Genomic DNA, 26138 nt, shown 5'->3' with positions numbered 1-26138 from the left:
TCACTCATGACCCCACATGGAAGCTGGGGCTAACAGATGGGAGCTCACCCTATCTCGCGGATTCAAACCACCAACCTTCAGATCTTCAGGTCAGCAGCTTAGCCGGCACAAGGGTTTAACCCATTGTACCACCGCGGCTCCCTATCTCCATATCTTGAACCACGGCTTGTGTCTCTTGCTGTTAAAACAAGTAAGTGTGCTTTCTTCACTCCAAGGCAGAGCCCTTTGCCTTCCTCACACTCTTACAAGAATATAACATTATGTAACAAACTTTGGGAAAAAAATCTTTTCCTGGTTTGAAAGTGTTATTTCCCGTTTAATTGTGCAATCCTTACTTTAAAAGTAGCTCTTCTTTAGAAACTTTGTTTTTGTGTCTGCCACAAATTACGTTCAATTGGTTGAGACTCAATGACGAGAGATTCATTGGAAAACTAGATCAAAATGTGCTGCAGGATGTCTCGCAAAAAACAATGTTTTTGCAATTTAATAAACATTTTCCATGTTTTTATGATAGAACCAATTAGGAAATGGCATTTATATCCTAGGAACATAGTGTAATTGAAAAACAGAAAGAAAGCAAGATTTTAATGCCAAACCTACCCAGCTATATTCCAGTTCAGGCATGGACTTCAACTCCAAGAAATACCAGCCAATCTGACTAGTAAACTGGCTGGGATTTCTTGGAGTTGGAGTCCTAAATACCTGGAGGGCCAAAGTTTGCCTATGCCTGTTAAATCTAGCTACAATGACTAGCTATGAACCCACACCAAGGCGCAAGCACTCAAACGAAACACACACCTCTACACACAGGCTGGCCTCTCACCTGGAACCTGCCGGAGAGGTGTAGGTCCAGCTCCGCCCGCAGCCAAGCCCCGCCCTTGTTTCCAGCCAAGAGCCAGACCAGGAGGGGCTCGCGCTCCACTTCCTGGACCAGGTAGACCCTCAGGGACTCCTCCTCGGAGGCCCCTTCCATGCGGAACCAGAAGCGGAAGCAAGAGGGGCCACGGGCTTCGCACTCGGGGCTCATCAGCTGAGCCCGCTCCCCTGTGCGGGAAAAGGCGCTGTCGGCAAAGATGTAGTAGTTTCCTGGGGAGAGAACAGATGGGTCAGGGAAGGCAGGTAGCGGAACATGGGAACCGCCTGCAGGACATCCGGACGAGAAAGCACCAAGTCATTGAGAAGGCTGCAAAGATTTGTAAAGAGGCACCATGATCTAATGGGTTGACTGGAAAGGTATGTGTCGACAGCTGATTGGCTGAACCAGACAGGAGCCAGAATTTTGATTGGCTGCTGTCTCTGGCTTGCTGCTGAGACAAACAGTTTTAACTGCCACTTTCACCTCAGAGAGTGAAGAGAGCGCTGACTGGAAACATTTAGGAAGGAAATGGCTGCCAACTCTCCGAAGCCTGATTATTTATAACAACAACCACCACCACCACCACCACCACCACCACCACCACCACCAGTAGGATATTTTTAAGTAGAGCATCTTGTTTTCTGCATAAATTTTGCGCAGAAACAATGGCTTGGTTCGTATTATGAATCCCACATGAGCAGCCTCAATGAATAATGAATGAGGGTCCCCTATGTGTTGATCCACCATTCAATAATTGGCTCAAGGGGACTACTTTAATTAGGACAAACCAGCAAAATGCAGGCAAACAACATTTCTGGAAAATAATCAGACTGAAGATGATAAAGAGAAGCCAGAGTCTCATTGTATTCTGCACTGGTCAGACCCCAACTGGAGTCCTACCAACAATATAATTGTATGATTTGATGATGATGCGTATAAACATGTCATTATAGACCCCATGGTGGTTGACTTTTTCAATGTGCCAAGACCTCCTTTCCCATTCAGGGTGAGAACATTTGTGGATACTTTCCTCATCCCTACAGCCAATTTCAATCTCTTTCCCTGAGGGATTGCTGGGGCCCAAGCAAGGGCTGCTGAGTATGGTCCACCCCAAACCTACCTGAGGAGTTGCACGTCCTGTTGCTCCCGTCCAAGCCATCATTCAGGCAATGGGTGGTGCGGCGCCAGTCAAAGTCATCCTCCCCAGACTGCTGCCATTCACAAAAGTCTTTGTCAAAAGTGCAGTTGAAGAAGCAGGATTCTGGAAAGAAAGAAGGAGATCAACAGAGGACCAGAGGAACTCAACCGTTTGTTGGACTTCATGCATAAATTATTTCCTTTCCAGGTACATAACCTGATGTTCTCTTTTGGACAGGGGGGAATGGGATATTCCATGGCACAAAATCCCCCCAGCCCCCAGCAGTTGCAAAGCTCTTTGAGGAGGGAGCATTGGTCCTAGGCATGTGCGATCCATGAAAAAAAATGGTTTAATACTTGCTTCGAAAGTAGGGGGTGCTGGTGCTTCGTTTCTAACGTCATTTCCAAATTTTGAAGCAAAAAGTTCAAAATTTTCTGAAAGTTCCAATTCTTTGTATGCACCTCATTAATGGCAGGTGCGCATGAAGGGAAACTTTATTGTCAATGGGGAAACTTGAGGGGCTTCTCTCTCCCTCATTTTTTGACCTATCCTAATGAAATTTGCTACAGTGGTAGAACACATTTACCACTGTTAGCTCACCAAATCTAAGAACATTTGACTTATCCTTAAATTTTTGGCAATTTTCAAAGTTTTTATAATTTTTTTTAAAAATAATAACAAAAATCTGTTCCTGGTTTGGAAGGGTTATTTCCTGTTTCATTGGGTTTTCTGGGGCTGAGAGTGTGTGACTTGCCCAAGATCACCCAGTGGGTTTCCATGGCTGAGTGGGAATCAAGCCACAATCGTAGTCCAACTCTCAAACCAGTACACCAGCGGGCCGTTTTGAGACACCATGCTGTCTCAAAATGGCCCGCTGTTTCTTCCTATGAGGCTTAGCCCTGTTCTAACCACCCAGGAGGGAAAATGCTCACCTTTCCCTCCGGCAGAAGCTCCGTCCCCGTTGAGGATTCTCGTATATCCAAAGGTTTTCCAAGGCCATTAAATAAATGGGCTCTAGTGCTTCAAATTGGAAGGCTAATTCTGAAGGGCCAAACCACCTCAGAACCCAATTTGGAACTCAAAAAGGTACGATTTTTTTAATGATTAATGACGATTCCGAGAAATTTGCTCATCCCTAATTGGTGCAGCCATTAAATGGTCAGATAAGATAGGAAAGCAGGGAAGAAAAGAGACCACCGAGCAGCTGTGATGAGCACCATCATTGCCTGGTTGGCTTTTAAGGTGGGTTTTGAGGATCTGAACGTAGAGGTGGCTATGATGTCATAGCTATGAAGCAATATGTCGGCCTATCAACTGACTAGGATGCCATGAAGCCTTATTTGTAATATGTCTTAAGAGTGCAAGCTCTTCCAAAGCTTAGGCTTGGATTTAGGGTCTCGGTCCTCCCAACTGTTCAATAATAATAATAATAATAATATTTTTGTACCCCGCCACCATCTCCCCAGAGGGACTCGGGGCGGCTTACAGATATAAAACCAACATACAATAATATCAAATACAAAAACACACAAATAAATTTAAAAGGCATTAAAAATCACAGTCATTATAAAACACTTGAGAAACTATCAATACTACTGATTGATCCATAGCCCAGGTGCATGTAGGGAATGTGGCAGGTCCTGTGATATTTTGGGGTGTCCCTTCTGTTTTCCCTCACTTTCTCCTGCAGGAAACAGGAATTCAGTCCAGAGCGAGGAGAAGCAAGAGGGAGTCATCTCAGGTGCATCTACACTGTCAAATGGATGCAGTTTGACACCACTTTAAATACTATGGCTCAATGTTACAAAGTATTTGAATCTGCACTTTATTTATTTACAGCATTTATATTCCGCTCTTCTTTCTCACTCCGAAGGGGACTCAGGGTGGATCACAATGCACATATACATGGCAAACATTCAATGCCATGAGACATATGACATATATAGACAGACACAGAGGCAATGTAACATTTTTCAGCTTCTGGCTCCGTGAGGGTCTGCTCGATTCCGGCCACAGGGGGAGCTGCTACTTCACCGTCCACTTGTGACACCGAGTCCTTGATGGTAGTACCTCCTCATTCCTTATCACACACTGCTGGTAGTTTTATGGTGTTGTAAATTAGTTAAATTAGCCTCCCCGCATAAAGCGGTACAGTAGAGTCTCACTTATCCAACATAAACGGGCTGGCAGAATGTTGAATAAGCGACTATGTTGGATAATAAGGAGGGATCAAAGAAAAGCCTATTAAACATCAAATTAGGTTATGATTTTACAAATTAAGCACCAAAACATCATGTTATACAACAAATTTGACAGAAAAAGTAGTTCAATAATCAATAATTACGCTATGTAGTAATTACTGTATTTAGGAATTTAGCACCAAAATATCACGATGTATTGAAAACATTGACTACAAAAATGGGTTGGATAATCCAGAACATTGGATAAGCGAATGTTGGATAAGTGAGACTCTACTGTACCTAAATTTTCTACTCAACAGATGCAACTGTGTTTCGAGCTGCTTAGATCAACCGCGAGCTAGGCTATTAATGGTCAGGAGATCAATCTGACCCAGGCTTCAAACTCGTGACCTCTTGGTCAGTAGTGATTTATTGTAGCTGGCTACTAACCAGCTGCCCCAGAGCCCGGCCCTACTTTGGCAGAGAAGACCTTGTGAGACTACATCTTCCATGATGAGCCACAGTAATTCAGATGGCATCAAGCTGTATTCATTCTACTATGTAGATGCACCCTCAGTCCTGCTAGACTCTATTCACCTTTTTTGATCAAAAGGAGCACAATTTCGGATATAAATGTCATAAATAAATAAATTGCAGCAATGGCAGATACGAAACAAGGACTCACCGCAGACCGTCCCTGCCTCCCAGTCCGCCAGCGTTACTCTGGCCGCCCGACAAGCAGCCGCATAAGAGTGGAGCAGGTGGCACAGCTGGGCATCGCTTCCTTCGGTGGCGCAAAGGTCGTGGGTGCAGCTGACAAAATACGACCACGGAGAGACAACAGGGTGGCAGGCCGAGAAAGGACCGCCGACAGTAAGGAGGACCTGGCATTGCGCAACCGCCCCTTGCTGCTCTGATGGAGGGCAAGGCTGTGGATCAGGGACCGTGGAGTCGCACCTGAGGAAGGCCAAGGGGAAGCACATTCAACCGGCAGAAAGACACAATAACCGAGGCTCAACAGAGGCAATGAGGATAATTGATTAGGGCAACCCAAAAGGGAAATATTTATCCTGACATTTGAAACTCAACAGGTTCTTCATCAGAGAAAGATGATAAAATATTTATCATCTTTATCATATTCCCCCTATGAGCCCTCTAGAACTCTTAGATCATCGGGGGAGGCCCTGCTCTCGGTCCCACCAGCCTCGCAGGTAAGGCTGGTGGGAACGAGGGACAGGGCCTTCCTTCTCGGGGGTGGCTCCTCGGCTGTGGAACACCCTCCCCAGCAACATACGGCAGATACCAACTCTCCCAGGCTTCAGGAAAGCCTTAAAGACATGGCTGTGAACGCAAGCTTTTAATGAATGACAACAAGCACTTTACACGACCTGTACCAAGACTTGAGGATTCTGGATGAATGGATTTTAATCTTGGACATTCTTAAAATTTTATATAATGTGATTTTATTTTGTAATGGTACCTGTTTTATATGAACTGTTGTTTTGTAGGTTGTTTTATATGAATTGTTGTTTTTACATTGTTTTTAGGCATTGAACTTTTGCCTATTTACTGTAAGCTGCTTTGAGTCTCCTCGGAGAGAAAGGTGGGGTAAAAGTGATGTAAATAAATAAATAAATAAATAAAAGATGATAAAAAACATGCAAGGGAAAAAATGGATAGGGTTCCATTAGGGCCCGGGCTGTGGCGCAGGCTGGAGAGCAAGCCAGCTGCAACCAGCTGCAATGAATCACTCTGACCAGGAGGTCATGAGTTCGAGGCCCGCTCGGAGCCTATGTTTGTCTTGTCTTTGTTCTATGTTAAAGGCATTGAATGTTTGCCTATATGTGTAATGTGATCCACCCTGAGTCCCCTTCGGGGTGAGAAAGAAGGGCGGAATATAAATGCTGTAAATAAATAAATAAATAAATAGTGTTGCAGAATCTACCTGATAAGAGAGTAAGAGTTTAATACGCTCAAGATATCTAGGGCCTCTTCTACACTACTATATGATCCAGATTATAAAATCAGATAATTTATCTGCTTTGAACTGGATTATATGAGTCGACACTGCCAGATAATCCAGTTCACAGCAGATAATCTGGATTTCATATGGCCAAGTAGAAAGGGCCTAAATTTCACACAATTTAGAATGCTCTTTTAAAGCCAATACAACAAATTTGGCCACTCCAAACACCACGTATTGATTCTGCATTTTAGTTAGGATTGTATCCAAGGAGAAGGAGACCCCTCAGCAGAAGAAGCCCATTGGAAGCAAAGGTCACAGAAGCTGGCACAGAGTTTTGGGCAACAGTTTTGACCCATTTTTTATTTACTTTTTAACAAAAAAAAATTGTTCCTAGATTATAAATGTCATTTCACAATTGGTTCTATCATAAAAACATGGGGAAAAGTTCATTAAACTGCAAAAACTTCAGGGTTGTTGTATGTTTTCCGGGCTGTATGGCCATGTTCTAGAAGTATTCTCTCCTGACGTTTCGCCCACATCTATGGCAGGCATCCTCAGAGGTTGTGAGGTATGGAGAAACTCAGCAAGGAAGGTTTATATATATCTTTGGAAAGTCCAGGGCGAGGGAAGAACTCTTGTCAGTTGGAGGCCGGTGTGAATGTTGCAGTTAATCACCCTAATTCATTTCTTGAGGACATCCTTCAGCACGCTTTTGCTGTCGTTTTTCAATGAATATCTCACACAGTCTCAACCAATTCAACATATGTTGTCAAAGGCTTTCATGGCCAGAATCACTGGGTTGCTGTGATTTTTTCGGGCTGTATGGCCAAGTTCCAGAAACATTCAGGAGAAATGTCAGGAGAGAGTGCTTCTGGAACATGGCCATACAGCCCGGAAAACTCATAGTTTGTGGTGTCATTAAAATGAAGTTTCTGGAGTATAACAACTACTTTCGAAGTCAGAACCACACAATGGAACAGGAAATAATACTTTCAAACTAGGAACAGATTTTTTTTCCAAATTTTGTTACCTAGTGTACCCAAACAGTCTTCATTCCTTTTCCTCCAGTTCCTTTTCCTCCTACCTTCTCCCTGTTCTCCTTTTTTCCTTCCCTCCTTCTGTCCATCATTCATTGTATCCTTCCTTCCTTCCTTCTTTCCATCTTTCCATCTTTTCTTCCTTTCTTCCGTCTTTCCTTCCTTCTTTCCTTCCTTCTTTCCATCTTTCCTTCCTTCCCTCCGTCTTTCCTTCCTTCCGTCTTTCCTTCCTTCCATCTTTCCTTCCTTCCATCTTTCCTTTCTTCCTTTCTTCCTTTCTTCCTTTCTTCCTTCCTTTCTTCCTTCCGTCTGTCTTTCCTTTCTTCCATCTTTCCTTTCTTTCTTCCTTCCTTCCTTCCATCTTTCCTTTCTTCCATCTTTCCTTTCTTTCTTCCTTCCTTCCTTCCATCTTTCCTTCCTTCCTTCCTTCCTTCCATCTTTCCTTCCTTCCTTCCATCTTTCCTTCCTTCCATCTTTCCTTTCTTCCTTTCTTCCTTTCTTCCTTCCTTTCTTCCTTCCGTCCGTCTTTCCTTTCTTCCATCTTTCCTTTCTTTCTTCCTTCCTTCCTTCCATCTTTCCTTTCTTCCATCTTTCCTTTCTTTATTCCTTCCTTCCTTCCATCTTTCCTTCCTTCCTTCCTTCCATCTTTCCTTCCTTCCTTCCTTCCTTCCTTCCTTCCTTCCTTCCTTCCTTCCTTCCTTCCATCTTTCCTTCCTTCCTTTCTTCCTTCCGTCCGTCTTTCCTTTCTTCCATCTTTCCTTTCTTTCTCTCCAGAATGCAACATTTGATTCAATGGAATCTATCTAATTGGGACTAAACCAACAAGAGCCTGGGCATTGCATGGTGCATAAAAACAATGCATTTTGCACAAAAACACAATTTCATGTAGGAACGTATTATGTGTAAAATAAAAATAAAAACCTGACTGCCAGTATTAAAAACTCTGTTATTCTCTCTTGGGCAAAAATATTGTTCAGCAGAATGCAACTTTTCATTCAGGCGTTGTGATGACACAGTTGAGGAAGGTAAAATGAGTGAATATTGGGGTCGGGCTGTGGTGCAGGCTGGTGAGCAGCCTGTTGCAATAAATCACTCTGACCATGAGGTCATGAGTTCGAGGCCAGCCCGTGGCAGGGTGAGCACCCGTCAATTAAAAAAATAAAATAAAAAATAGTCCCTGCTCATTGCTGACCTAGCAACCTGAAAGATACTTGTATCTATCAAGTAGGAAATAAGGTACCACTTATAAAAAGTGGGGAGGCAAATTTAACTAATTTACGACATTGGAATGAGGAAGTGCTGTCACAGTGGATGATGAAGCAGCTGCTCCCCCCTCTGGCCAGAATCAAACATCCCCTCAGGAGAAGGTTAAATTGCCTCTGCGTCTGTCTCTGTCTCTGTTTAATGTGTTTATGGGCTTTGAATGTTTGCCCTATATGTATATAATATGATCCGCCCTGAGTCCCCTTCGGGGTGAGAAAGAAGGGCGGAATATAAATACTGCAAATAAATAAATAAATAAATAAATATTGGGTTGCTGTCTGGCCATGTTCTAGAAGCATTCTCTCCTGATGTTTCACCCACATCTATGGCACGCATCCTCAGAGGTTGTGAGATCTGTTGGAAACTAGGTGAATATTCCTCTAAAGGAAGCCTGTTGTAAAACTATTGGGAATGTTTCCCTGAAACCCTCGGGGGAAAGTGAAATCTCCGTGGCCTTTCCTTGGCCACAGACAGAACCTTCCTGGCCTTTGGCGCTCGCACTCACGGCCACTGGTCATCGGGGACCCTCCAGCTGTTTCCGAAGGCAGCGAGGTCCTCCACGATGGTCCCGTTGGGGGTGGAGAAGTCATCCTGGGGGTCCCCGGTGTAGGTCCCGCAGAGGCCGCAGACCTTCCCTCGGTGGTTCTCCGTGACATCGATCAGGAGGTCCTGGTCCCCGTCGAACTGAATGTGCACCCCAATGTTTGTGGTGACACGCACATAGAACCCAACGTAGTCAATGGTGGCATCGGGGAGATGGATTGTCGCCGGTTTGGCCAAAACACCATTGATCTGGATGGGAAGAAAGCAAGGGCAGGCCCCACATTAACTTCTCCTCCAGACACTCCTCTTACAGGGCTCACATTTTTGGCATTTATCTCAATGTTTGTTCTCTTTTTAACCCCTTTGCGCTATTAAAGTTGCTGAATGTTTTCATTATAAGAGATAGCCTTAACCGAGATGTGGAAATAATAATAATAATAATAATAATAATAATAATAATAATAATAATAATAATATCTCAGCTGGCATTTGGAAACAATAGACATTGACAAAATTATGATCTGTCAACTGCAAAAGGCCACCCTGCTGGGATCTGCACGCATCATCCGAAAATACATCACACAGTCCTAGACACTTGAGAAGTGTTCGACTTGTGGTTTTGTGATACGAAATCCAGCATATCTGTCTTGTTTGCTGTGTAATAATAATAATAATAATAATAATAATAATAATAATAATAATAATAATAATAATACATCACACAGTCCTAGACACTTGGGAAGTGTTCGACTTGTGGTTTTGTGAAACGAAATCCAGCATGTCTATCTTGTTTGCTGTGTCATACAATAAAATAATAATAATAATAATAATAATAATACATCACACAGTCCTAGACACTTGGGAAGTGTTCGACTTGTGGTTTTGTGAAACGAAATCCAGCATGTCTATCTTGTTTGCTGTGTCATACAACGTCGTTGTGTCAATAATAAAATAGACATTGACAAAATTACGATTTGCCATCTGCAAAAGGCCACCCTACTGGGATCTGCATGTTTCATTCGAAAATACATCACACAGTCCTAGACACTTGGGAAGTGTCCGACTTGTGATTTTGTGATATGAAATCCAGCATGTCTATCTTGTTTGCTGTGTCATACAATAATAATAATAATAATAATAATAATAATAATAATAATAATAATAATAATAATAATAACCTTATTTTTATACTCCGCCTCCATCTCCCCAAAGGGTCTCGGGGTGACTTACATGGGGTCAAGCCCAAATAAAAACAATAGCAATATAAAACACATCATATGTAGAAAAGACATACACAAATTATAAAATTTAACATTAACATATAAAAATAAAATAGCAAACTTAATAAAACATGATTAAAGACTAAAAGGATTATGAAAACAGACTGGGTAAAGCTTTTCCTTTATAAGATGCATAGGTCTGCCTTGCAGTAATGGCTGTACATGCATTCATTAGTACAGGTTGAGTATTCCTTATCCAAAATTCCAAAATCCATAACACTCCAAAATCCAGGGAAGAAGGGGACCTTTTTTATCCTCCCTAAAAGAAAGCTCTGGAGTTTTGAAGCAGCCACCCAGAAGAGCCCAAGTGCATCTACACTGTAGAATCAAATGCAGTTTGATGCCACTTGGATTGGCTTCCTCAATGTTGTGGAATCCTGGAAGTGGCAGTTTTACAAGGTCTTGAGCCTTTTCTACCAAAGACTACACATGCCTCAACTACAAACTACAACCCTCAGGTTTCCATATCATTGAGTCATTGCAATTAAAGTGGTGTAATACTGTATTAATTATACAGTGTAGACAATTTTATTTATTTATTATTTATTTACAGTATTTATATTCTGCCCTTCTTTCTCACCCCGAAGGGGACTCAGGGCGGATCACATTATACACACATAGGGCAAACATTCAATGCCCATATACACATCGAACCGAGACAGAGACAGACGCAGAGGCAATTTAACCTTCTCCTGAGGGGATGTTCGATTCTGGCCACAGGGGGGAGCAGCTGCTTCATCATCCACTGTGATGGCACTTAAAATCATAGAATCATAGAATAGTAGAGTTGGAAGAGACCTCATGGGCTATCTAGTCCAACCCCCTGCCAAGAAGCAGGAAATCGCATTCAAAGCACCCCCAACAGATGGCCATCCAGCCTCTGCTTAAAAGCCTCCAAGGAAGGAGCCTGCAACACAGTCCGGGGCAGAGAGTTCCACTTGTGAACAGCCCTTCTCACAGTGAGGAAGTTCTTCCTGAGGTTCAGGTGGAATCTCCTTCCTTTCCTGTACTTTGAAGCCATTGTTCCATTGTGTCCTAGTCTGCAGGGCAGCAGTAAACAAGCTTGCTCCCTCCTCCCTATGACTTCCTCTCACATATTTGTACTTCCTCATTCCAACATTGTAAATTAGTTAAATTTGCCTCCCCACTTTATGAGTGGTACCTTATTTCCTACTTGATAGATGCAACTATCTTTCGGGTTGCTAGGTCAGCAACGAGCAGGGGCTATTTTTTATTTTTTTAATTGACGGATGCTCACCCCGCCACTCTTGTTCACATCAAGGAGGAGCAATGAAAGAGCAAAGTTTAAGATGTGCATGGCCTGGCTGTGCACTTACATAAACGGCCTTGCCCTTCCGGAGGGCAATGTGCAGGCCTTCCAGGGTGATGGCCACCGAGTTGAGGGCCGTCCAGTGTGGGCTTCCCCGGTGCTCGTTCCGGGCGGTGATGCTGAACGCAGCCCCGGTGTCATTGTTGCAGCTCTGCACCAAGGTGTAGTTGCAGGCTCCTTGGAAGTGGTGGAGGTGCCCGTCGAAGGTGTCGTAGTGGGGGTCTCCGTAGACGTGGCACGTGGCCCTGCTGGCCGGGTAGCAGCCCCTCAGGCCCCCCTGGACCTTGCAGGCCTCCTCTGGGCCGCAGGACATGGACATGCAGAGGATGCTGCCATTCCCTTGGCACACGCAATGACTGCTGCACTCCTCGGTCACAAAGCCCTCTCCTTCCTGCAGAGGAAAAGAAACATAGGCAAGGAGGGAAAAGGCACCACAGAATACAAGAAGGAGGAAAAAGGCACCATGAAATGTAGGTGAGGAGGAAAAAGGCACCAAGGAACACAGGCAAGGAGGAGACATCAATGAGGAGGTGAAATAGACTAAGAAATGTAGGTGAGAATGAAAAGGGCACCAAGAAACATACCGTATATACTTGACGATAAGCCACGTTTTTCAGCCTTTTTTTTTTGAGCTGAAAAAGCCTCCCTCAGTTTATAATGGGGTCAAGGTCAAGGCCGGGCAAAAGAACCTGGATGCAATTGCTGGCAATATATGAGCTATTCCTCTCTTACCCTCCCTTATCCGTGTGTTTTCTTTTTCAAAGCCTCCCTTGCTCTTAACCAAGGGAATGTTTTGAAAAGGGAAAGAGGCCTTTACAAATCAGGAAGAAGAAAAAAATATATATCCATTAATCTTATGAAAGCATTTCCCCCTGAAATATTTGTTAATCTCTCCTACAGATATATAGGCATTAACCCTCTGAATGCATTTGCAAACTCTATGTACTTATACCTCTATCTATCTATCTATCTATCTACATTAATTTTATATATGAATTTTCCCCTCATATGTTTGCAGGTCCTTGCAAATCCTATATACATGTACCTGTATATCTGTATCCATATATATACATTATTTGACCTATTGATGCCTCGATTAATGTAATTTTATTGGTATCTATTTTTATTTTGAAATTTACCAGTACTTGCTTCATTTCTCACCTTCGGCTTATACTCGGGTCAATAAGTTATCCCAGTTTTTTATGGTAAAATTAGGTGCCTCGGCTTATATTCGGGTCGGCTTATATTCAAGTGAGGAGGGAAAAGGCACCAAGAAACAGGTGAGGAGGACAAATGCAACAAGAAACACAAGTGAGGAGGGAAAATGTACCAAGAAACATAGACAAGTATGAAAAAGGCACCAAGGAAGGTAGGCAAGGAGGAGAAATGTGCCAAGCCCTCCCTTTGCACACCAGAGTCAGGAAGGAACAGTCAAGGAAACATGCAGACCTCCCAAGAACATTTTGATGGATCTCTAAGGAGATCCCTCCCCACAAGCAATCCAGGATCTGCACTTTGAAGAACAATTTCCCACAACTACAACAAGCACCGAAGCTGAAAACAAAAGCAGTGGTTGGTGGAAAGGGGTCTCTGCCAATCTCCAAACAGCTGAAGGAGAAAATCAGTCCAAACCCAAACTGGATGAGATATCTAGGCAGCTTGTGTCCCTCAACCCTGGATCTGTTGCTCACCTCTAAAGTGTTTCATAGTCAGACTGAAAATAAGGAGATTGAGTCATTTTCTCCCCTTAATAAAGAAGGCTAAGGTAAAGGATAAAGGTTTTCCCTGACATTAAGTCCATTTGTGTCCAACTCTGGGGGTTGGTGCTCATCTCCATTTCTAAGCCGAAGAGCCGGCATTGTCCATAGACACCTCCAAGGTCATATGGCTGGCATGACTGCATGGTGCGGTACCTATTGATCTACTCACATTTGCATGTTTTCGAACTGCTAGGTTGGCAGAAGCTGGAGCTAACAGCAGGCGCTCACTCCGCTCCCCGGATTTGAACCTGGGACCTTTTAACACACTGAGCCACCGAAGGCTCCAAAGAAGGCTAGAATGGTGCAAAATCCCAAAATAAAACCCAGGAGCGGGTGTGGCAGAGTGCATTCCTGGCTCCGAGATGGGGAGATCTGCCACAAACACTTTGTGCTGTTGCTAGTCTGTTGTTTACATACTCACGGCATAGTACTGTCCTGCATAGGTGCAACCGCATTTGGATACGGGCACACAGTCTCCGCCACTGAGCACCAAACCGGCCTTGCAAGCGCATCCTTCAACGCAGGGCTGAGTGCAGTTGTTGGGGGCCTGGGGGTTGAGGCAGGTGGCAGGGCAGCCGGAAGCGCATGGGTCATAGTGTGTGTTGGGAGGACAATCCAGAGCTGACGAAAGAGAGGGGAAGGGGAAGGGGTCAGTGCCCAAAAAGGACCACATGGAAGCAGCCAATGAATAATAATAATAATAAAACTTTATTTATACCCCGCCACCATCTCCCCTATGGGGACTCGGGGCGGCTTGAAGGGTTGTTGTGTGTCTTCTGGGCTGTATGGCCATGTTCCAGAGGTATTCTCTCCTGATGTTTCGTCCACATCTATGGCAGCTCTGAGGTTGTGAGGTATACCTGCCATAGATGTGGACGAAACGTCAGGAGATAATACTTCTGGAGCATGGCCATACAGCCTGGCATACACACAACAACCCAGTGATCCTGGCCATGAAAGCCTTCGACAGCCAATGAAGGTTTGGAAGGCAATCCAGACCTTCATCATCATTCACAAATATTTGAACTCTGCACACTCCTACTTGGCTGATTCAAGATGAACAGAGGCTGGATAGCACATCAAGTCCATATCTTCCAAGGCTTCTATTGGGTCCATGAGTGAGTGAAGAGCTAGAGCAGACTAGAGATGGAAGTCTGGACTCACCTCCCTACACTAGAGCAGTGCTTCCCAATTTTTTGGCCCTTCATGCATTTTGGACTTCGGCTCTGAAGATTCCTGACAGTTCTCCTAAATGGCTGGGGCTTCGCCTGGGATCTACGACTTAGTCTCCTGTTTTAATACTGTATCCTGCTTGTTGATTTTAATGATTGTTTTTATTGATGTTGATGTTTTTTACTGGGATAATTGTTTTATTACTTTGTTACTGTTATTTGTTTGTTTTATCGGGCCTGGCCCCATGTAAGCCGTCCCGAGTCCCTTCGGGGAGACGGGGCGGGGTATAAAAATAAAGCTATTATTATTATTATTATTATTATTATTATTATTATTATTATTATTATTATTATTTCTTCTCTAGAGGAATGAGTTCCATCCCAAAACCAAAAGGATGATTTGGGTCCTTTGCCATTATGATTTTCAGCCTTTGGTCCTTTGGGCATCCAGATGGATAAAGCTAAAGGTTTTCCTCTGACGTTAAGTCCAGTCATGTCTGACTCTGGGGGTTGGTGTTCATCTCCATTTCTAAGCCGAAAAGCTGGCATTGTCCGTAGACACCTCCAAGGTCATGTGGCCATTGCCATGACTGCATGGAGCACCGTTACCTTCCCACCGGAGCGGTACATATTGATCTACTCACATTTGCATGTTTTCGAACTACTAGGTTGGCAGAAGCTGGAGCTAACAGTGGGTGCTCACTCCGCTCCAGGGATTTGAACCTGGGACCTTTCAGTCTGCAAGTTCAGCAGCTCAGTGCTTTAACACACTTCGCCACTGGGGCTCCATTACAGATGGATAACCCATCATATATCTACTTGGGACCTGAAAGGTGGACCTGACCTGCCAACTGTAGAGTAAGAAGCTCCCATCCCAAAACTGACAGGATGCTTTGGAGCCATACATATCTCCATCATTTCCACAACTATCAAGATATCCAGCCATTGGCTCTATGGGGCATCATGCCCACAAGACTCCTGCTCCTCCTGACCCTTGAAGGGCGGTGACTTTGTGTGGCTACTCACGGCAGAAGGTGGCATTTCTCCACGTGGCGATGTTCACTCCGGCTCGTTGGCAGGCATCTGCATAGGCTTCCAGGGCACCACAGAGGAGCTGCTGGCCTCCTCCCGAGGCACACAGGTCGAAGACGCAGCTCTCAAAGAATGTCCCAGGGCTGACCACAGGCAGGCAGGCTGACCAAGGCCCCTGGACACTGGTCATCAGACCGCAGAAGGCCTCCGAGGCATAAAGGGCTTCCGCTTCTGGAGCACAAGGGGGGAGATCCTCTGTGGGAGCGCCACAAGAAGGCTCGTCATGCTCTGAGTTGGGGACCTGCCAGCTGTTTCCCAATTCAGTGGAACTGGACGCTTGCTGTCCGTTGGGCATCATTTGATCATCCTGCGTGTGCCCGTTGAAGTTGCCACACATGCCGCAGGTCTGGTTGGAGTAGGCAGTGGGCAACCGGATTTCCACCGTGTGATCAGTGTCAAAGGAGACTGACAAGCTGAAATTTGTGTCCAGCCTCACGTAGCGCCCACTGTTCTCCACACGGATGGAACCGTCCAGTCGCTCCACTGGAAGGGTCATTCGGACCTTGTTCACCTAAAAGGGGGTCAAAGAGGCATTCAGGAAGAAGAAGGATCCTAAGGTCTCCTTGCAAGCTGTATTAGGTTTTAATTCTTGGTTATGACTATTTGTTTTATGTGTTCCTGTTTATGTGTATAATGTTTTAATTGCTGTATGTTTTAACTTGTTGTATGTTTCCTGCTGTGCTGGAAACTGTTCTGAATTCCTTGAGGAGATAGGGCGGTGTATAAATAAAGTATTATTATTATTATTATTATTAGACTGAAAAACACTCCATTTTGCTTTCATCTGTGTTTACAGTGCAATTCTGACCCTTGCTGCATTATCCCAAACCAAATCAGGGATTGGGGAGTGCCATATACATCCTAAAAGCCCAATCACATCCCAGATGCATACTCCAAAGAACAAGTTTGGCATTTGCTTCATCTAACTCCTACATTGAAGAGAAAAAGTATAAGGTTGTCACTGTCAATCATTCACTTAAATCTCACCTTTTTGATCATGGCTAATGCAATCAACCCATTTCTGAAAACATTACAAACTTATTATCAAGGGGCAAACAAACCAAGTTGTTGTTGTTATAGCACATATTGGAGAACATAATCTCTTGGTCAAATGCCCCAGGCCACTTTTGGAGCCAGCAAAAACTTTTAAAAACACCAAACTTATTCTGGACCTCTGCTTGCATTGACACTGCATGGGCATGTCTCTTAGTGGCTCTTCCATAGACAGCAATGCCTGCCAATAAGAACAGGGCTGATGGCAATTTTACCATGGCATGGTGGACTCCGAGAGCTGCTCACGGGAGTCCATTCTGCCTTCCTTGGATAGCCTTAAAGTTAGAAAGATTAAGCTATATTACAGATCCATTATGGTTTTAGTGTCAAAAGTAAGCCAAAGATGAAGATGTTTAGTCACTTACCAGCACGTGGCTGCGCTCATTTTTCACTATTTCAACCCGCTCCCCGTAAACATCCACCACGACTCTCTGGACGTAGGACACGGAGGGGTTTCCCCATCGGTACTCATTCTTGGCCTCGACGTTGAAGAACGGCAGCCCTGCGGGGTTGGCACAGACCTTGGCCAGCGTGTAGGTGCAGTTGCCCATGAAGTGGTGCATGGCCTTGTCAAAGGTGTAGTAATGGGGGTCCCCATAGGCATAGCAGACCCCAAAGGTGTGGGGGTAGCAGCCAGGGACCGCATTCTGGACCCCACAGAAATGGTCTGCCGGGCAGCGGGCGCTGAGGCACTCCAGGCGTCCTCCTCGCTGGGGACACACGCACTTGGAGGAGCAGGTGTCGTCCGTCCAGAATTCGGAGCCCACCGGGTAGTGCTTGCCCTGCTCCCAGCATCCGCACTGGTGGCTGGGAACGCATGCGCCGTTTCCGTGGAGCAGGAAGCCGCTGTCGCAGGCGCAGGCCTCGGTGCATGGGAGGCTGCAGGCGGCAGGAGCACGTGGGTCCACGCAGGTCCCGGGGCAAGCGATGGCACAGGACTCGTAGTGGCTGTTGGGAGGGCAGGAGACGGCTGTGGAAAACAAGGAGACCCCAGGTAAGATGTGGACCTGATCTATCCATCCTCTTGCCGGTCTTTCACAAATTTCTTTCTCTGGCATTATGTTCAAAATTGCAGCCTATGCTCTTTAAAAAAAAAAATGGGGAGGCAAGTTTAACTAATTTACAACGTTGTAATGAGGAAGTGAGGAAGTGCCGTCAGAGTGGATGATGAAGCAGCTGCTCCCCCCTGTAGCCAGAATCGAACATCCCCTCAGGAGAAGGTTAAATTGCCTCTGCGTCTGTCTGTCTGTTGTCTCTGTCTCTGTTCGAGTGAACCTTGAGTGGAGGTTTAGGAAAATTTAATATAATTAATGTTGGCAACAGAGTATCCAGACACATGCAAGCAGGATGGAGGAATTTCTGTTCCTCCAGCACAGGTTTCGGAATGGTGTGCCATCCCGGACGAGCCCCCAGTTTATGTAAGGCAATTTATCTCAAAAAGGAGTTCTGGCACAGGAGGCAATCAGACAGAAAATCTAGTCTCGTGAGAGTACAAAAGCAAAGTTTATTTTCACCATAGCTATGAGAAATGCAAATCAGCCGTACACACCAATGGCCTGTACAGTAGAGTCTCACTTATCCAACATAAATGGGCCAGCAGAACGTTGGATAAACGAATATGTTGGATAATAAGGAGAGATTAAGGAAAAGCCTATTAAACATCAAATTAGGTTATGATTTTACAAATTAAGCACCAAAACATCATGTTATACAACAAATTTGACAGAAAAAGTAGTTCAATATGTAGTAATGCTATGTAGTAATTACTGTATTTACGAATTTAGCACCAAAATATCACGATATATTGAAAATATTGACTACAAAAATGCATTGGATAATCCAGAACATTGGATAAGCAAGTGTTGGATAAGTGAGACTCTACTGTACTTGCAAATGGCTACCACGAAGCATGGCGCAGTAAACAAAGAATATATATCTTGGCTTATCTAAACTTGACCAATTACTGAGGGTCTTCTTCACCTCCACACCTCTTTGGCACAAATGGTGTCTGTTACCTCACTTGTTGATCTCAAGTTAGCATTTGGCCTTGGAACTTTCTAGAGAAAGGTGCCAGCTCATAGAGATACATAAATAGCCCTCTACTTCCTATCTTTTCTCTCTGTGTCCCTTCCCGTGTGTGTCTGCGTGAGAGCTGTGTATCATCTTGTGAGATTTCCGTTCGTAAGTAAACTTTTGAAGGAAAACTGAAGACTACAGCGTCGTTATTTATCCAGAGCTTCCTCGTCAGCGACTTCTGCTGTGCGTGTGTGCCTAGGAAACCGCTCTGACAAGATCATCCAATAAATTACCTTGGTAGTCTGTACCTGTACTTTTTAAATAAGTCATTTCTGTCTCATGGATGTATTTTTGAGACTGCAAATGCATACAGTTGACAGACTGCTTCTCTCTCTGGGGTGAAAAATGCTGTGGAAGCCAAGCAACTGCCCTTCCATCATACTGAAGGGAACCTTCAAGCCAAGAAGGTAAAACATCCATAAGAGCATATAATGCTGTATTTTATGCTCTACTACAACACAATGAAATTATAAGCAAATACATGGATCTAGTGCTTTAACTTCTTATCCAAAACCTTCTGTTTTATGCCAGCCCTTACTCACATTGCAACTGTTGTTTATGTGTTTCTATGATAGGTGCACAGGCTTCAAGGACAAAGAAGCTTCACTCCACTTATTCAATCCTTCATCAACAATCTGTCTTTCAATAATTCTGTGTGTTGTGGATTTTCCAGGCTGTTTGGCCAGGTCCAGAAGCTTTCTGTTTGCCCTTCCAACTTTTGTTCTCTGCTCTCCCACCTTTCTCCTCACTATTCTCAGCATTTTTCTTTATCAAGGTCTTCTCCAAGGTTCCAACCACGGTCCACATCTACAAGCTTCCACAGTGTTCTCTATTAACCTGTTCCAACATACTGAACTGAGCTCTTACATGCTCCACTAAGGATCATTTGCCTTTGCACTGCAACTGTCAAGAGTCAGACGCCAATTAACGAACAAAACAGAGTTTATTCAGGAGATAAGCCAAAAAGTAAACATAAACACAGAAGATATCTTGAAACACTTCACTATCAATGTTTCAAGAGCAGTCTGAACAAAAATATAACTCAAAAGTATGTCTTAACAAGCCAAGCTGTTTATCCACGCAGGCATTCAAATAAAACTAAAAAGACGCTTCAGTTCAGCTTAAAAAACAAATTGAGTTGACTTCTAACAAATAGACAAAACAAACAAGAACTTGAAACCTTCCAAGAACTGCAATGAGTAGCTTAAATCCGGAACTCCAAGCAGGAAAAACAAAGCTAAACAAACTTAGTGCAAAAGGAACTTTTTGGGTCCAAGCCCTTTCTGTAGCAGCCAGCCGGCTCTGTGGATTTAAAGGGACAGTTCCCAAAAGAAAACACCAAACTGGTCTGAAAACAAACAAACTAGAAATGCAGTAAACTGCTTCCATGGTGCAGATAAAGCCAAGAGCTCCAAGAGGAGGGTGAAGAGACGTAGTCAGGAGGATCCAAGGTCAGGTCAGGAGACAGCAGCGAAATCCGGAGGGCAAGCCAGTAGTCAAAAGCCGAGAGTAGTCGTCAATCAAAGGGTGAAGACAGAAGCAAGGTCAAATTCCAATCCAGGGTCCGAAGAGGGTGCAGTTATCAAAACCAGGTCCACGAAAAGGCACAAAGAGCCAAGCAACGATGGTAACAGCAGATCAGAAGCACAGTCCCAGTCCAGTCTTCATGAATGCACAGAAATCCCAATGGCGCCTCAGCAACACCTTGCCACATGCAAAGTGAAGTGGCCAAACATTCCCATTTTATTTCCCTTCCTCTTGGGTGTCCAAACACTCACACCCAAACACCAGGTGTCCCAGATCTTACTCAGAGTCCGAACTCCACACAGCTAGAGCTCGTGGATCAGGAGTGCCTAATAGTTCGTCGGAGTCCCAATCATCCTGCCCATACTTAGCCCCATGAACACTTAAAGAACCATCCTCCCTTCTCCAAGCATCCCAAGTGGGATCTGCTCCTGCAGACACCCCAAGTTCAGTAGTATCCATAGGCCCCAAATCCCCAGACATCTCCGGTGGCTGTGCCCATTCAGTGCTCGCTTCCCCAGCCACCACCTGTTCCCCAGCATCCATTTCTTCCCCAAACTCCCCATCTGAATCTTCCTCAGAAGATTCCCCATTGAGCTCTCTAATCCGTTTCCTGCGCAACTCCTCCAATGAACCCTCATCATGAGGTTTTTTTCTTCCTCTTCTAATCCCATCACCATCAACCATAATCCCCGAAGGCGCAGTCACAACAGCAACCATCTTACACTATCCCTACATTGCATGGCTTTATTTTGTGCTCTTTCACCTGCAGAAGTCTTGTCCTAATAACCACCATGGCTGTCCCCAAGACTTACGGCAGAAGGTGGCATTCCTCCATGGGTCAATGTGGACACCGTGGGACTGGCAGGCGTCCGCATAGGACTGGAGGTTCCTGCAAAGGGAGCCCGGGTCTTGGGGCAGAGCGCACTGGTCATAGACGCAGCCATCGAAGTGGACCGTTGGGTTCAGGGTGCTGTGGCAATGCCTGAAGGGCCCAGTTACGTCTGTGATGAGGCCACAGAAGCGGCTGCTCTGAGCTTCTTTGATCTCATCCTCTGTGCAGACAGGACTGGACCCTGAGGAACAACTGGGAGGAGAGAGTGACAACGTTTACCTGGTAAAAATGGAATGTCTGGGTGGGGGGTTCATACTTCCCTCATGGGTGCAACTTACACTGTGAGGTTGCCAACTAGCCAGCTGTTTCCCAGGCTGGTGGAGTCCGGTTCTAGTTCCCCACGAGGGTTCAGGAAGTCATCATCGGGGTTACCATTGTAGTTGCCACACAAGCCACACACCTTGCCCCTGTAGATGCTTGGGAGAGTCACTTCCACCTGATGGTCTCCATCAAACCTGACTCTCAGCCCAAAGACTGTGGACACTATGATGTAAAAGCCGCTGCGGAAGATTTTCACAAATGGCGCAAGGTCAGAGGGGACATCGCTTTCCTTCCCATTGACCTGGGGAGAGATTCAAGAACATCTCTTGGAGACCTGATATGATGCGCTAAAGAGGGAAGCAAGGAGGGATGCTATTGGAATGTTTCTCCCTCGCCGTTCACACTGTACCTTCACGGTCCCCCCCTTCTCCAATGTGATCCGGATGCCTTGGACATCCACATCCACGCTCTTGATGTAGGAGACCTGTGTGTTGCCCCCTCGGTGTTCGTTGGTGGCCTCCACATTGAACATGGGCAGGAGGAGGCTGTCAGGGCCACAGGGCTGGGAGAGCGTGTAGGTGCAGTTGCCCATGAAGTGGTGGGCTTGCTGGTCAAAGGTGTAGTAGTGGGGGTCCCCCGACACCACGCAGGACTCTGCCAGGAAGAGAAAGAGGTCAGAACTTGGTGTCTTAGGGAAGGAAGGAGCATCTGTGAGCCTCTCAATTGCTGGATCCTGTCCTGCTTGCCTTTCAAGAACAACCTTAAGACACTGTGGTAAGTAAATATAAACTGCTTTATTTCAGCAAAACATAAAGTACAGCACAGTGGTATAATGCAAAAAGAAGAAGAAGAAGAAGAAGAAGCAGCAGCAGCAGCAGCAGCAGCAGCAGCAGCAGCAGCCTGGAAGTCTTACTTCAGACAAAGAAACAGCAATAAATCCAGAGCAGGCACACGGAGAGTGAAGGCATTAGATTCAGTTTGTTACCAGCAAGAGCTGGCTGCACCTGCTTCTGCTTTATAGCCCTGAGTCCCCTCACAGCTGTTAGGGAAGTTCCCAATTACTCAGCTGCATTTCTGGCACCTATTCTAGCTGAGCAATCTCTCTGCTCTGTTCCCTTTCACCTCTCCTGGACTCAGGGTACTTGCAAAGTCTCCTCCTCAGACTCCAACTCACCCTCAGATTCTCGAACACTTTCCTGCTCCCCTTCCTCTTCTGAAGAAGAGGAATCCCTGACAGATCCACATTCCACAAAACCCAGCTTCCTAGTTTGCAAATCTCCTGGGCCTTTGGACCACATTTGGAGTCCAGCCTCAGTGTTAATGTATGAAGCTGTTTGGATTTGCCTGGTCTCTAAGGTGGAGAAGAACATGCTTAGGCATCTTCTGTCCTTTGAGCACCAGGAACCCAGGAAAGACATCAGGAGAAGCTCCAGGAAGCCTTCACTGTCTTTCCTGGGAGTTCATGTCCTACTCTTTTGGAATCAAGGTAGGTCCTTCCACTACTCTACCTGGTACCCCCCCCCCCCCCCAAAAAAAAATCTGGACTCCGTTCAAGGTTGGAGGAGCTGTGCTTGTTGTTGTGCTGATGATGGTGGTATCCACATGTCCCACGAAGATAAACTGCATTTAGTCTTTGATTCAAATCACATGTCAGGCACTCCTTTGAGGATGAAGGGCAAAAGCACAGGGGGATTTGGGATCCATTGGAGTTTGCTTCCAGGATTTTCGTGGATACCAAAACCCATGGATAGATTATAAATGATGCCATTTTACAAAATGGCAAAATGAAGGTTTTCTCTCTGGAGTACTTTTCAAAATATTTTCAGGTCACAGATTATGGAATCTATGGGTGCAGAACTGGTTGATATGGAGGACCAACTGTTTTGCTGGGTGAGGATCCAAGAAAGTAATGCTTTCTCTCCTGGGCTGGATGCAAGACGATAGAGTATGTGCAGAAGGCACTCGTGATCATTCCCTTCCACCATAAAGTGACAAACAGGGGTGTAAAATTGTGCTGTGCCATCTTATGTCACTCACAAGAGCCCATGAAAACAGTGCAATATATGGCCAAAAAAAGGAACAGCTATAAAGTGTGTCATTGGGGCCGGGCTGTGGCGCAGCTGGCTAGTAACCAGCTGCAATAAATCACTACTGACCGAGAGGTCATGAGTTCGAAGCCCGGGTCGGGTTAAGCCTCCGACCATTAAAAAAAAAAATAGCCCCGGCTTGCTGTTGACCTATGCAGCCCCGAAAGACAGTTGCATCTGTCAAGTAGGGAAAATTTAGGTACGCTTTATGCGGGAGGCTAATTTAACTAATCTACAACACCATAAAACTGCCAGCAAAACACGAGGAAAAGAATGAGGAAGAACAGCCACCAATGGACGGTGAAGCAACAGTTCCCCCTGTGGCCAGAATCGTGAAACTGGAAAGATGTTAAAATGCCTCTGTGTCTGTCTAAAAAAAACCTGAATGTTGTTTGTCTGTTTGCATTGAATGTTAAACACTACCAATACACAAATCCCACATTAACAATTACTACTACTACTACTACTACTTTGGACATATATGTAAAATAAAGATGTTCACATTTCAGTTCAGGATAGCGCACAGGACCTGATACCAAAAAGGATTTTGCAGAAAGCAAGAAAGATTTGAAGAAATTCAGTAATATTGAAACTTTAAAAACTTCCGCCGTGGTTCCAATATCATCTCAAAAACTCAACACTTGTATGCTCAAAGGAACCTCGGCTGCAGAGTCTGACCTGGGCAGGAAAAACTCAGGAAAAACACTCCACGAAATCTGATTGTTTTCTGAACCTTGACTGATCCCCATCTCTAGTTTGCAATTCTCTTAGGCCTCTGGACCACATTTAGAGCCAGTCCAGTTCCTGAGTCTTCATGTATAGAGCTGTTTGGCCCAACTTGTTCTGCAGACTGGAGAGGACCATGGCTGAGGCCACTGGACAAGCCTGGGAAGCCCTCGCTAGCCCTTTCCTGGGTCTCCGGGTAATGCTCTATGTCAGTGTTTCTCAAACTCTGCTCCTCCAGGCACTTTGGACTTCAGCTCACAGAAATCCCAGCCAGCTTACCAGGTGGGAATTGTGGGAGCTTGATGAAGGTGTATTGGGAAAATATAATACTTGTGTTGGAAACTATATATTGAATGTAATCATGTTAAGAAATAGAAAAAAGGAAAAATGTAATCACAAGCAGAATTGTGTGCCTATAGCCCAAAAATACATTCTGCCCTGGCAAATAGATCTCTCCCCATAGCAAAGACTAAAGTTCACTTAAAGAGGCCTCAAACATGCAGAAACACCTGTTAAGTGTCAACAGACCAGATAAGCCCATACCGGTGCACTGAAGACAAATTGAGGCTTTTAGGGTTGTCAAGGGGAGTTTAGGCAGCCTGTCTCCATGAGGAATGAAAAGGGGTGCTAATGGAGGTTGAGGGGGAGCCCTAAAAGCCGAGATAGGAAATTCCAGAGATAAGTTCTAATGAAGGGTCAGAGGTCTTGAAAGAGCCTATATTTTAGGAAAATGCAATAGTAGCTTTTTAGTTAAGTGCTGAGTAAGACTTTTTTGACACTAATTGGTGATGGATAATACCTATGTGACGTAGATAGAGGTAGACCAAAATAGTATATAAGGATCTGTGTTTCTTTGTTTCATACCTTCGCTTTCCTGATTACAGGAGAAGGTCTTTTTCTTATTGCTATATTCTCTCTGGCCACTGAGAATAAACGTCTTTTTTCTACAGGCACCGGAACTCTTTTTGTTTCATTGCCTCAAACCTTTGTCTGCCATTTCAAGCTCACACCCAAAACATCTGGAAGAACCCAGTTTGAGAAACTCTGCTCTATGGACCCAAGGAAAGCCATTCAAGTACACAACCACCACCCACAGCTGGGCTCAGTTTTAGGAGACTCACCAGAAGTTGGAGGACCTGCACTCGTGGTTGTGCTGGCAGTGGTGGTAATCACATGTCCTATAATACAAAAGTGCATTTAGTCTTTCATTTAAGGTACCTGTCACACATCCATTTGAGGAATAAGTCCAACTTTGGTTTCAAGTTTCCTGTGGACACTGAAATCTGTGGATGCTCGAGTCCCATTATCTAAAACGGTGTCCCATTCACAGAATGGCAAAAATGAAGGTTTGCCTTTTGCTCAAAGGTATCTCAGCTGCAGTCTTACCTGGGCAGTATCCGTCTGTCACATAAATGTCGTCCACAGCCACGTCACTGCGGAAGTCTTCTCCCCGCACACCTTCCAGGATTATCTGAGGAAAGACAAGGTCTCCAATGAGTTCCAAGTATGGTAAAGAGCCTACGTTTCTGGTCAGGTCTGTGCTCCGAACCCCCTCATTTACCTGCAGCCTTCCGGTGTGAGCGATGGAGACTTCTGCTTTCTTCCACCGGTCTCCGTGGTTCCCCGTCTCAGACCAGACTAACTCGGGAGATCCTCCATCAAGGACCACGTAAACATGGAGGGCCATGGTGCGAGCCACACCATACATGTGGTACCAGAAGCGGAAGCAGCGAGGCCCATTAGAGGCACAGGTGGGGCTGAGCAGGTGGGCCACGTCCCCCCGGTTGGCCTCGTTGCTCTTCAGGTAGATGAAGAAGCCCTCTGGAAAGGAGAACATGCCGTCAGCACCTTCAGGAGAATGGGGGGAACTGGTGGCCAGATGGCAATTGACGTCATTTC

General features: G+C 45.1%; 1 protein-coding gene across 1 annotated transcript in view; it reads right to left on the bottom strand.

The window, feature by feature from the left end:
* The window catches only part of LOC103280851 (uncharacterized), a 97191-nt gene that overhangs the window by 50895 nt on the left and 20158 nt on the right, over window positions 1–26138 (bottom strand). The window contains exons 13-26 of the mRNA XM_062976995.1: window positions 25801–26060; window positions 25626–25710; window positions 25361–25417; window positions 21836–22080; window positions 21444–21727; window positions 21086–21357; window positions 17036–17640; window positions 15552–16128; window positions 13775–13974; window positions 11601–11984; window positions 8946–9232; window positions 4860–5131; window positions 1977–2117; window positions 824–1086 (exon numbers count right to left, since the gene is read on the bottom strand). Coding sequence (XP_062833065.1) covers window positions 824–1086; window positions 1977–2117; window positions 4860–5131; window positions 8946–9232; window positions 11601–11984; window positions 13775–13974; window positions 15552–16128; window positions 17036–17640; window positions 21086–21357; window positions 21444–21727; window positions 21836–22080; window positions 25361–25417; window positions 25626–25710; window positions 25801–26060 — 3932 coding nt within the window. The remainder of the gene's footprint in view (window positions 1–823; window positions 1087–1976; window positions 2118–4859; window positions 5132–8945; window positions 9233–11600; window positions 11985–13774; window positions 13975–15551; window positions 16129–17035; window positions 17641–21085; window positions 21358–21443; window positions 21728–21835; window positions 22081–25360; window positions 25418–25625; window positions 25711–25800; window positions 26061–26138) is intronic.

Source organism: Anolis carolinensis, chromosome 3, assembly GCF_035594765.1.
Source record: "Anolis carolinensis isolate JA03-04 chromosome 3, rAnoCar3.1.pri, whole genome shotgun sequence".
Taxonomy (NCBI): domain Eukaryota; kingdom Metazoa; phylum Chordata; class Lepidosauria; order Squamata; family Dactyloidae; genus Anolis; species Anolis carolinensis.
Note: the sequence above shows the minus strand (reverse complement) of the source record. Positions and strands in the feature narration are given on the sequence as shown.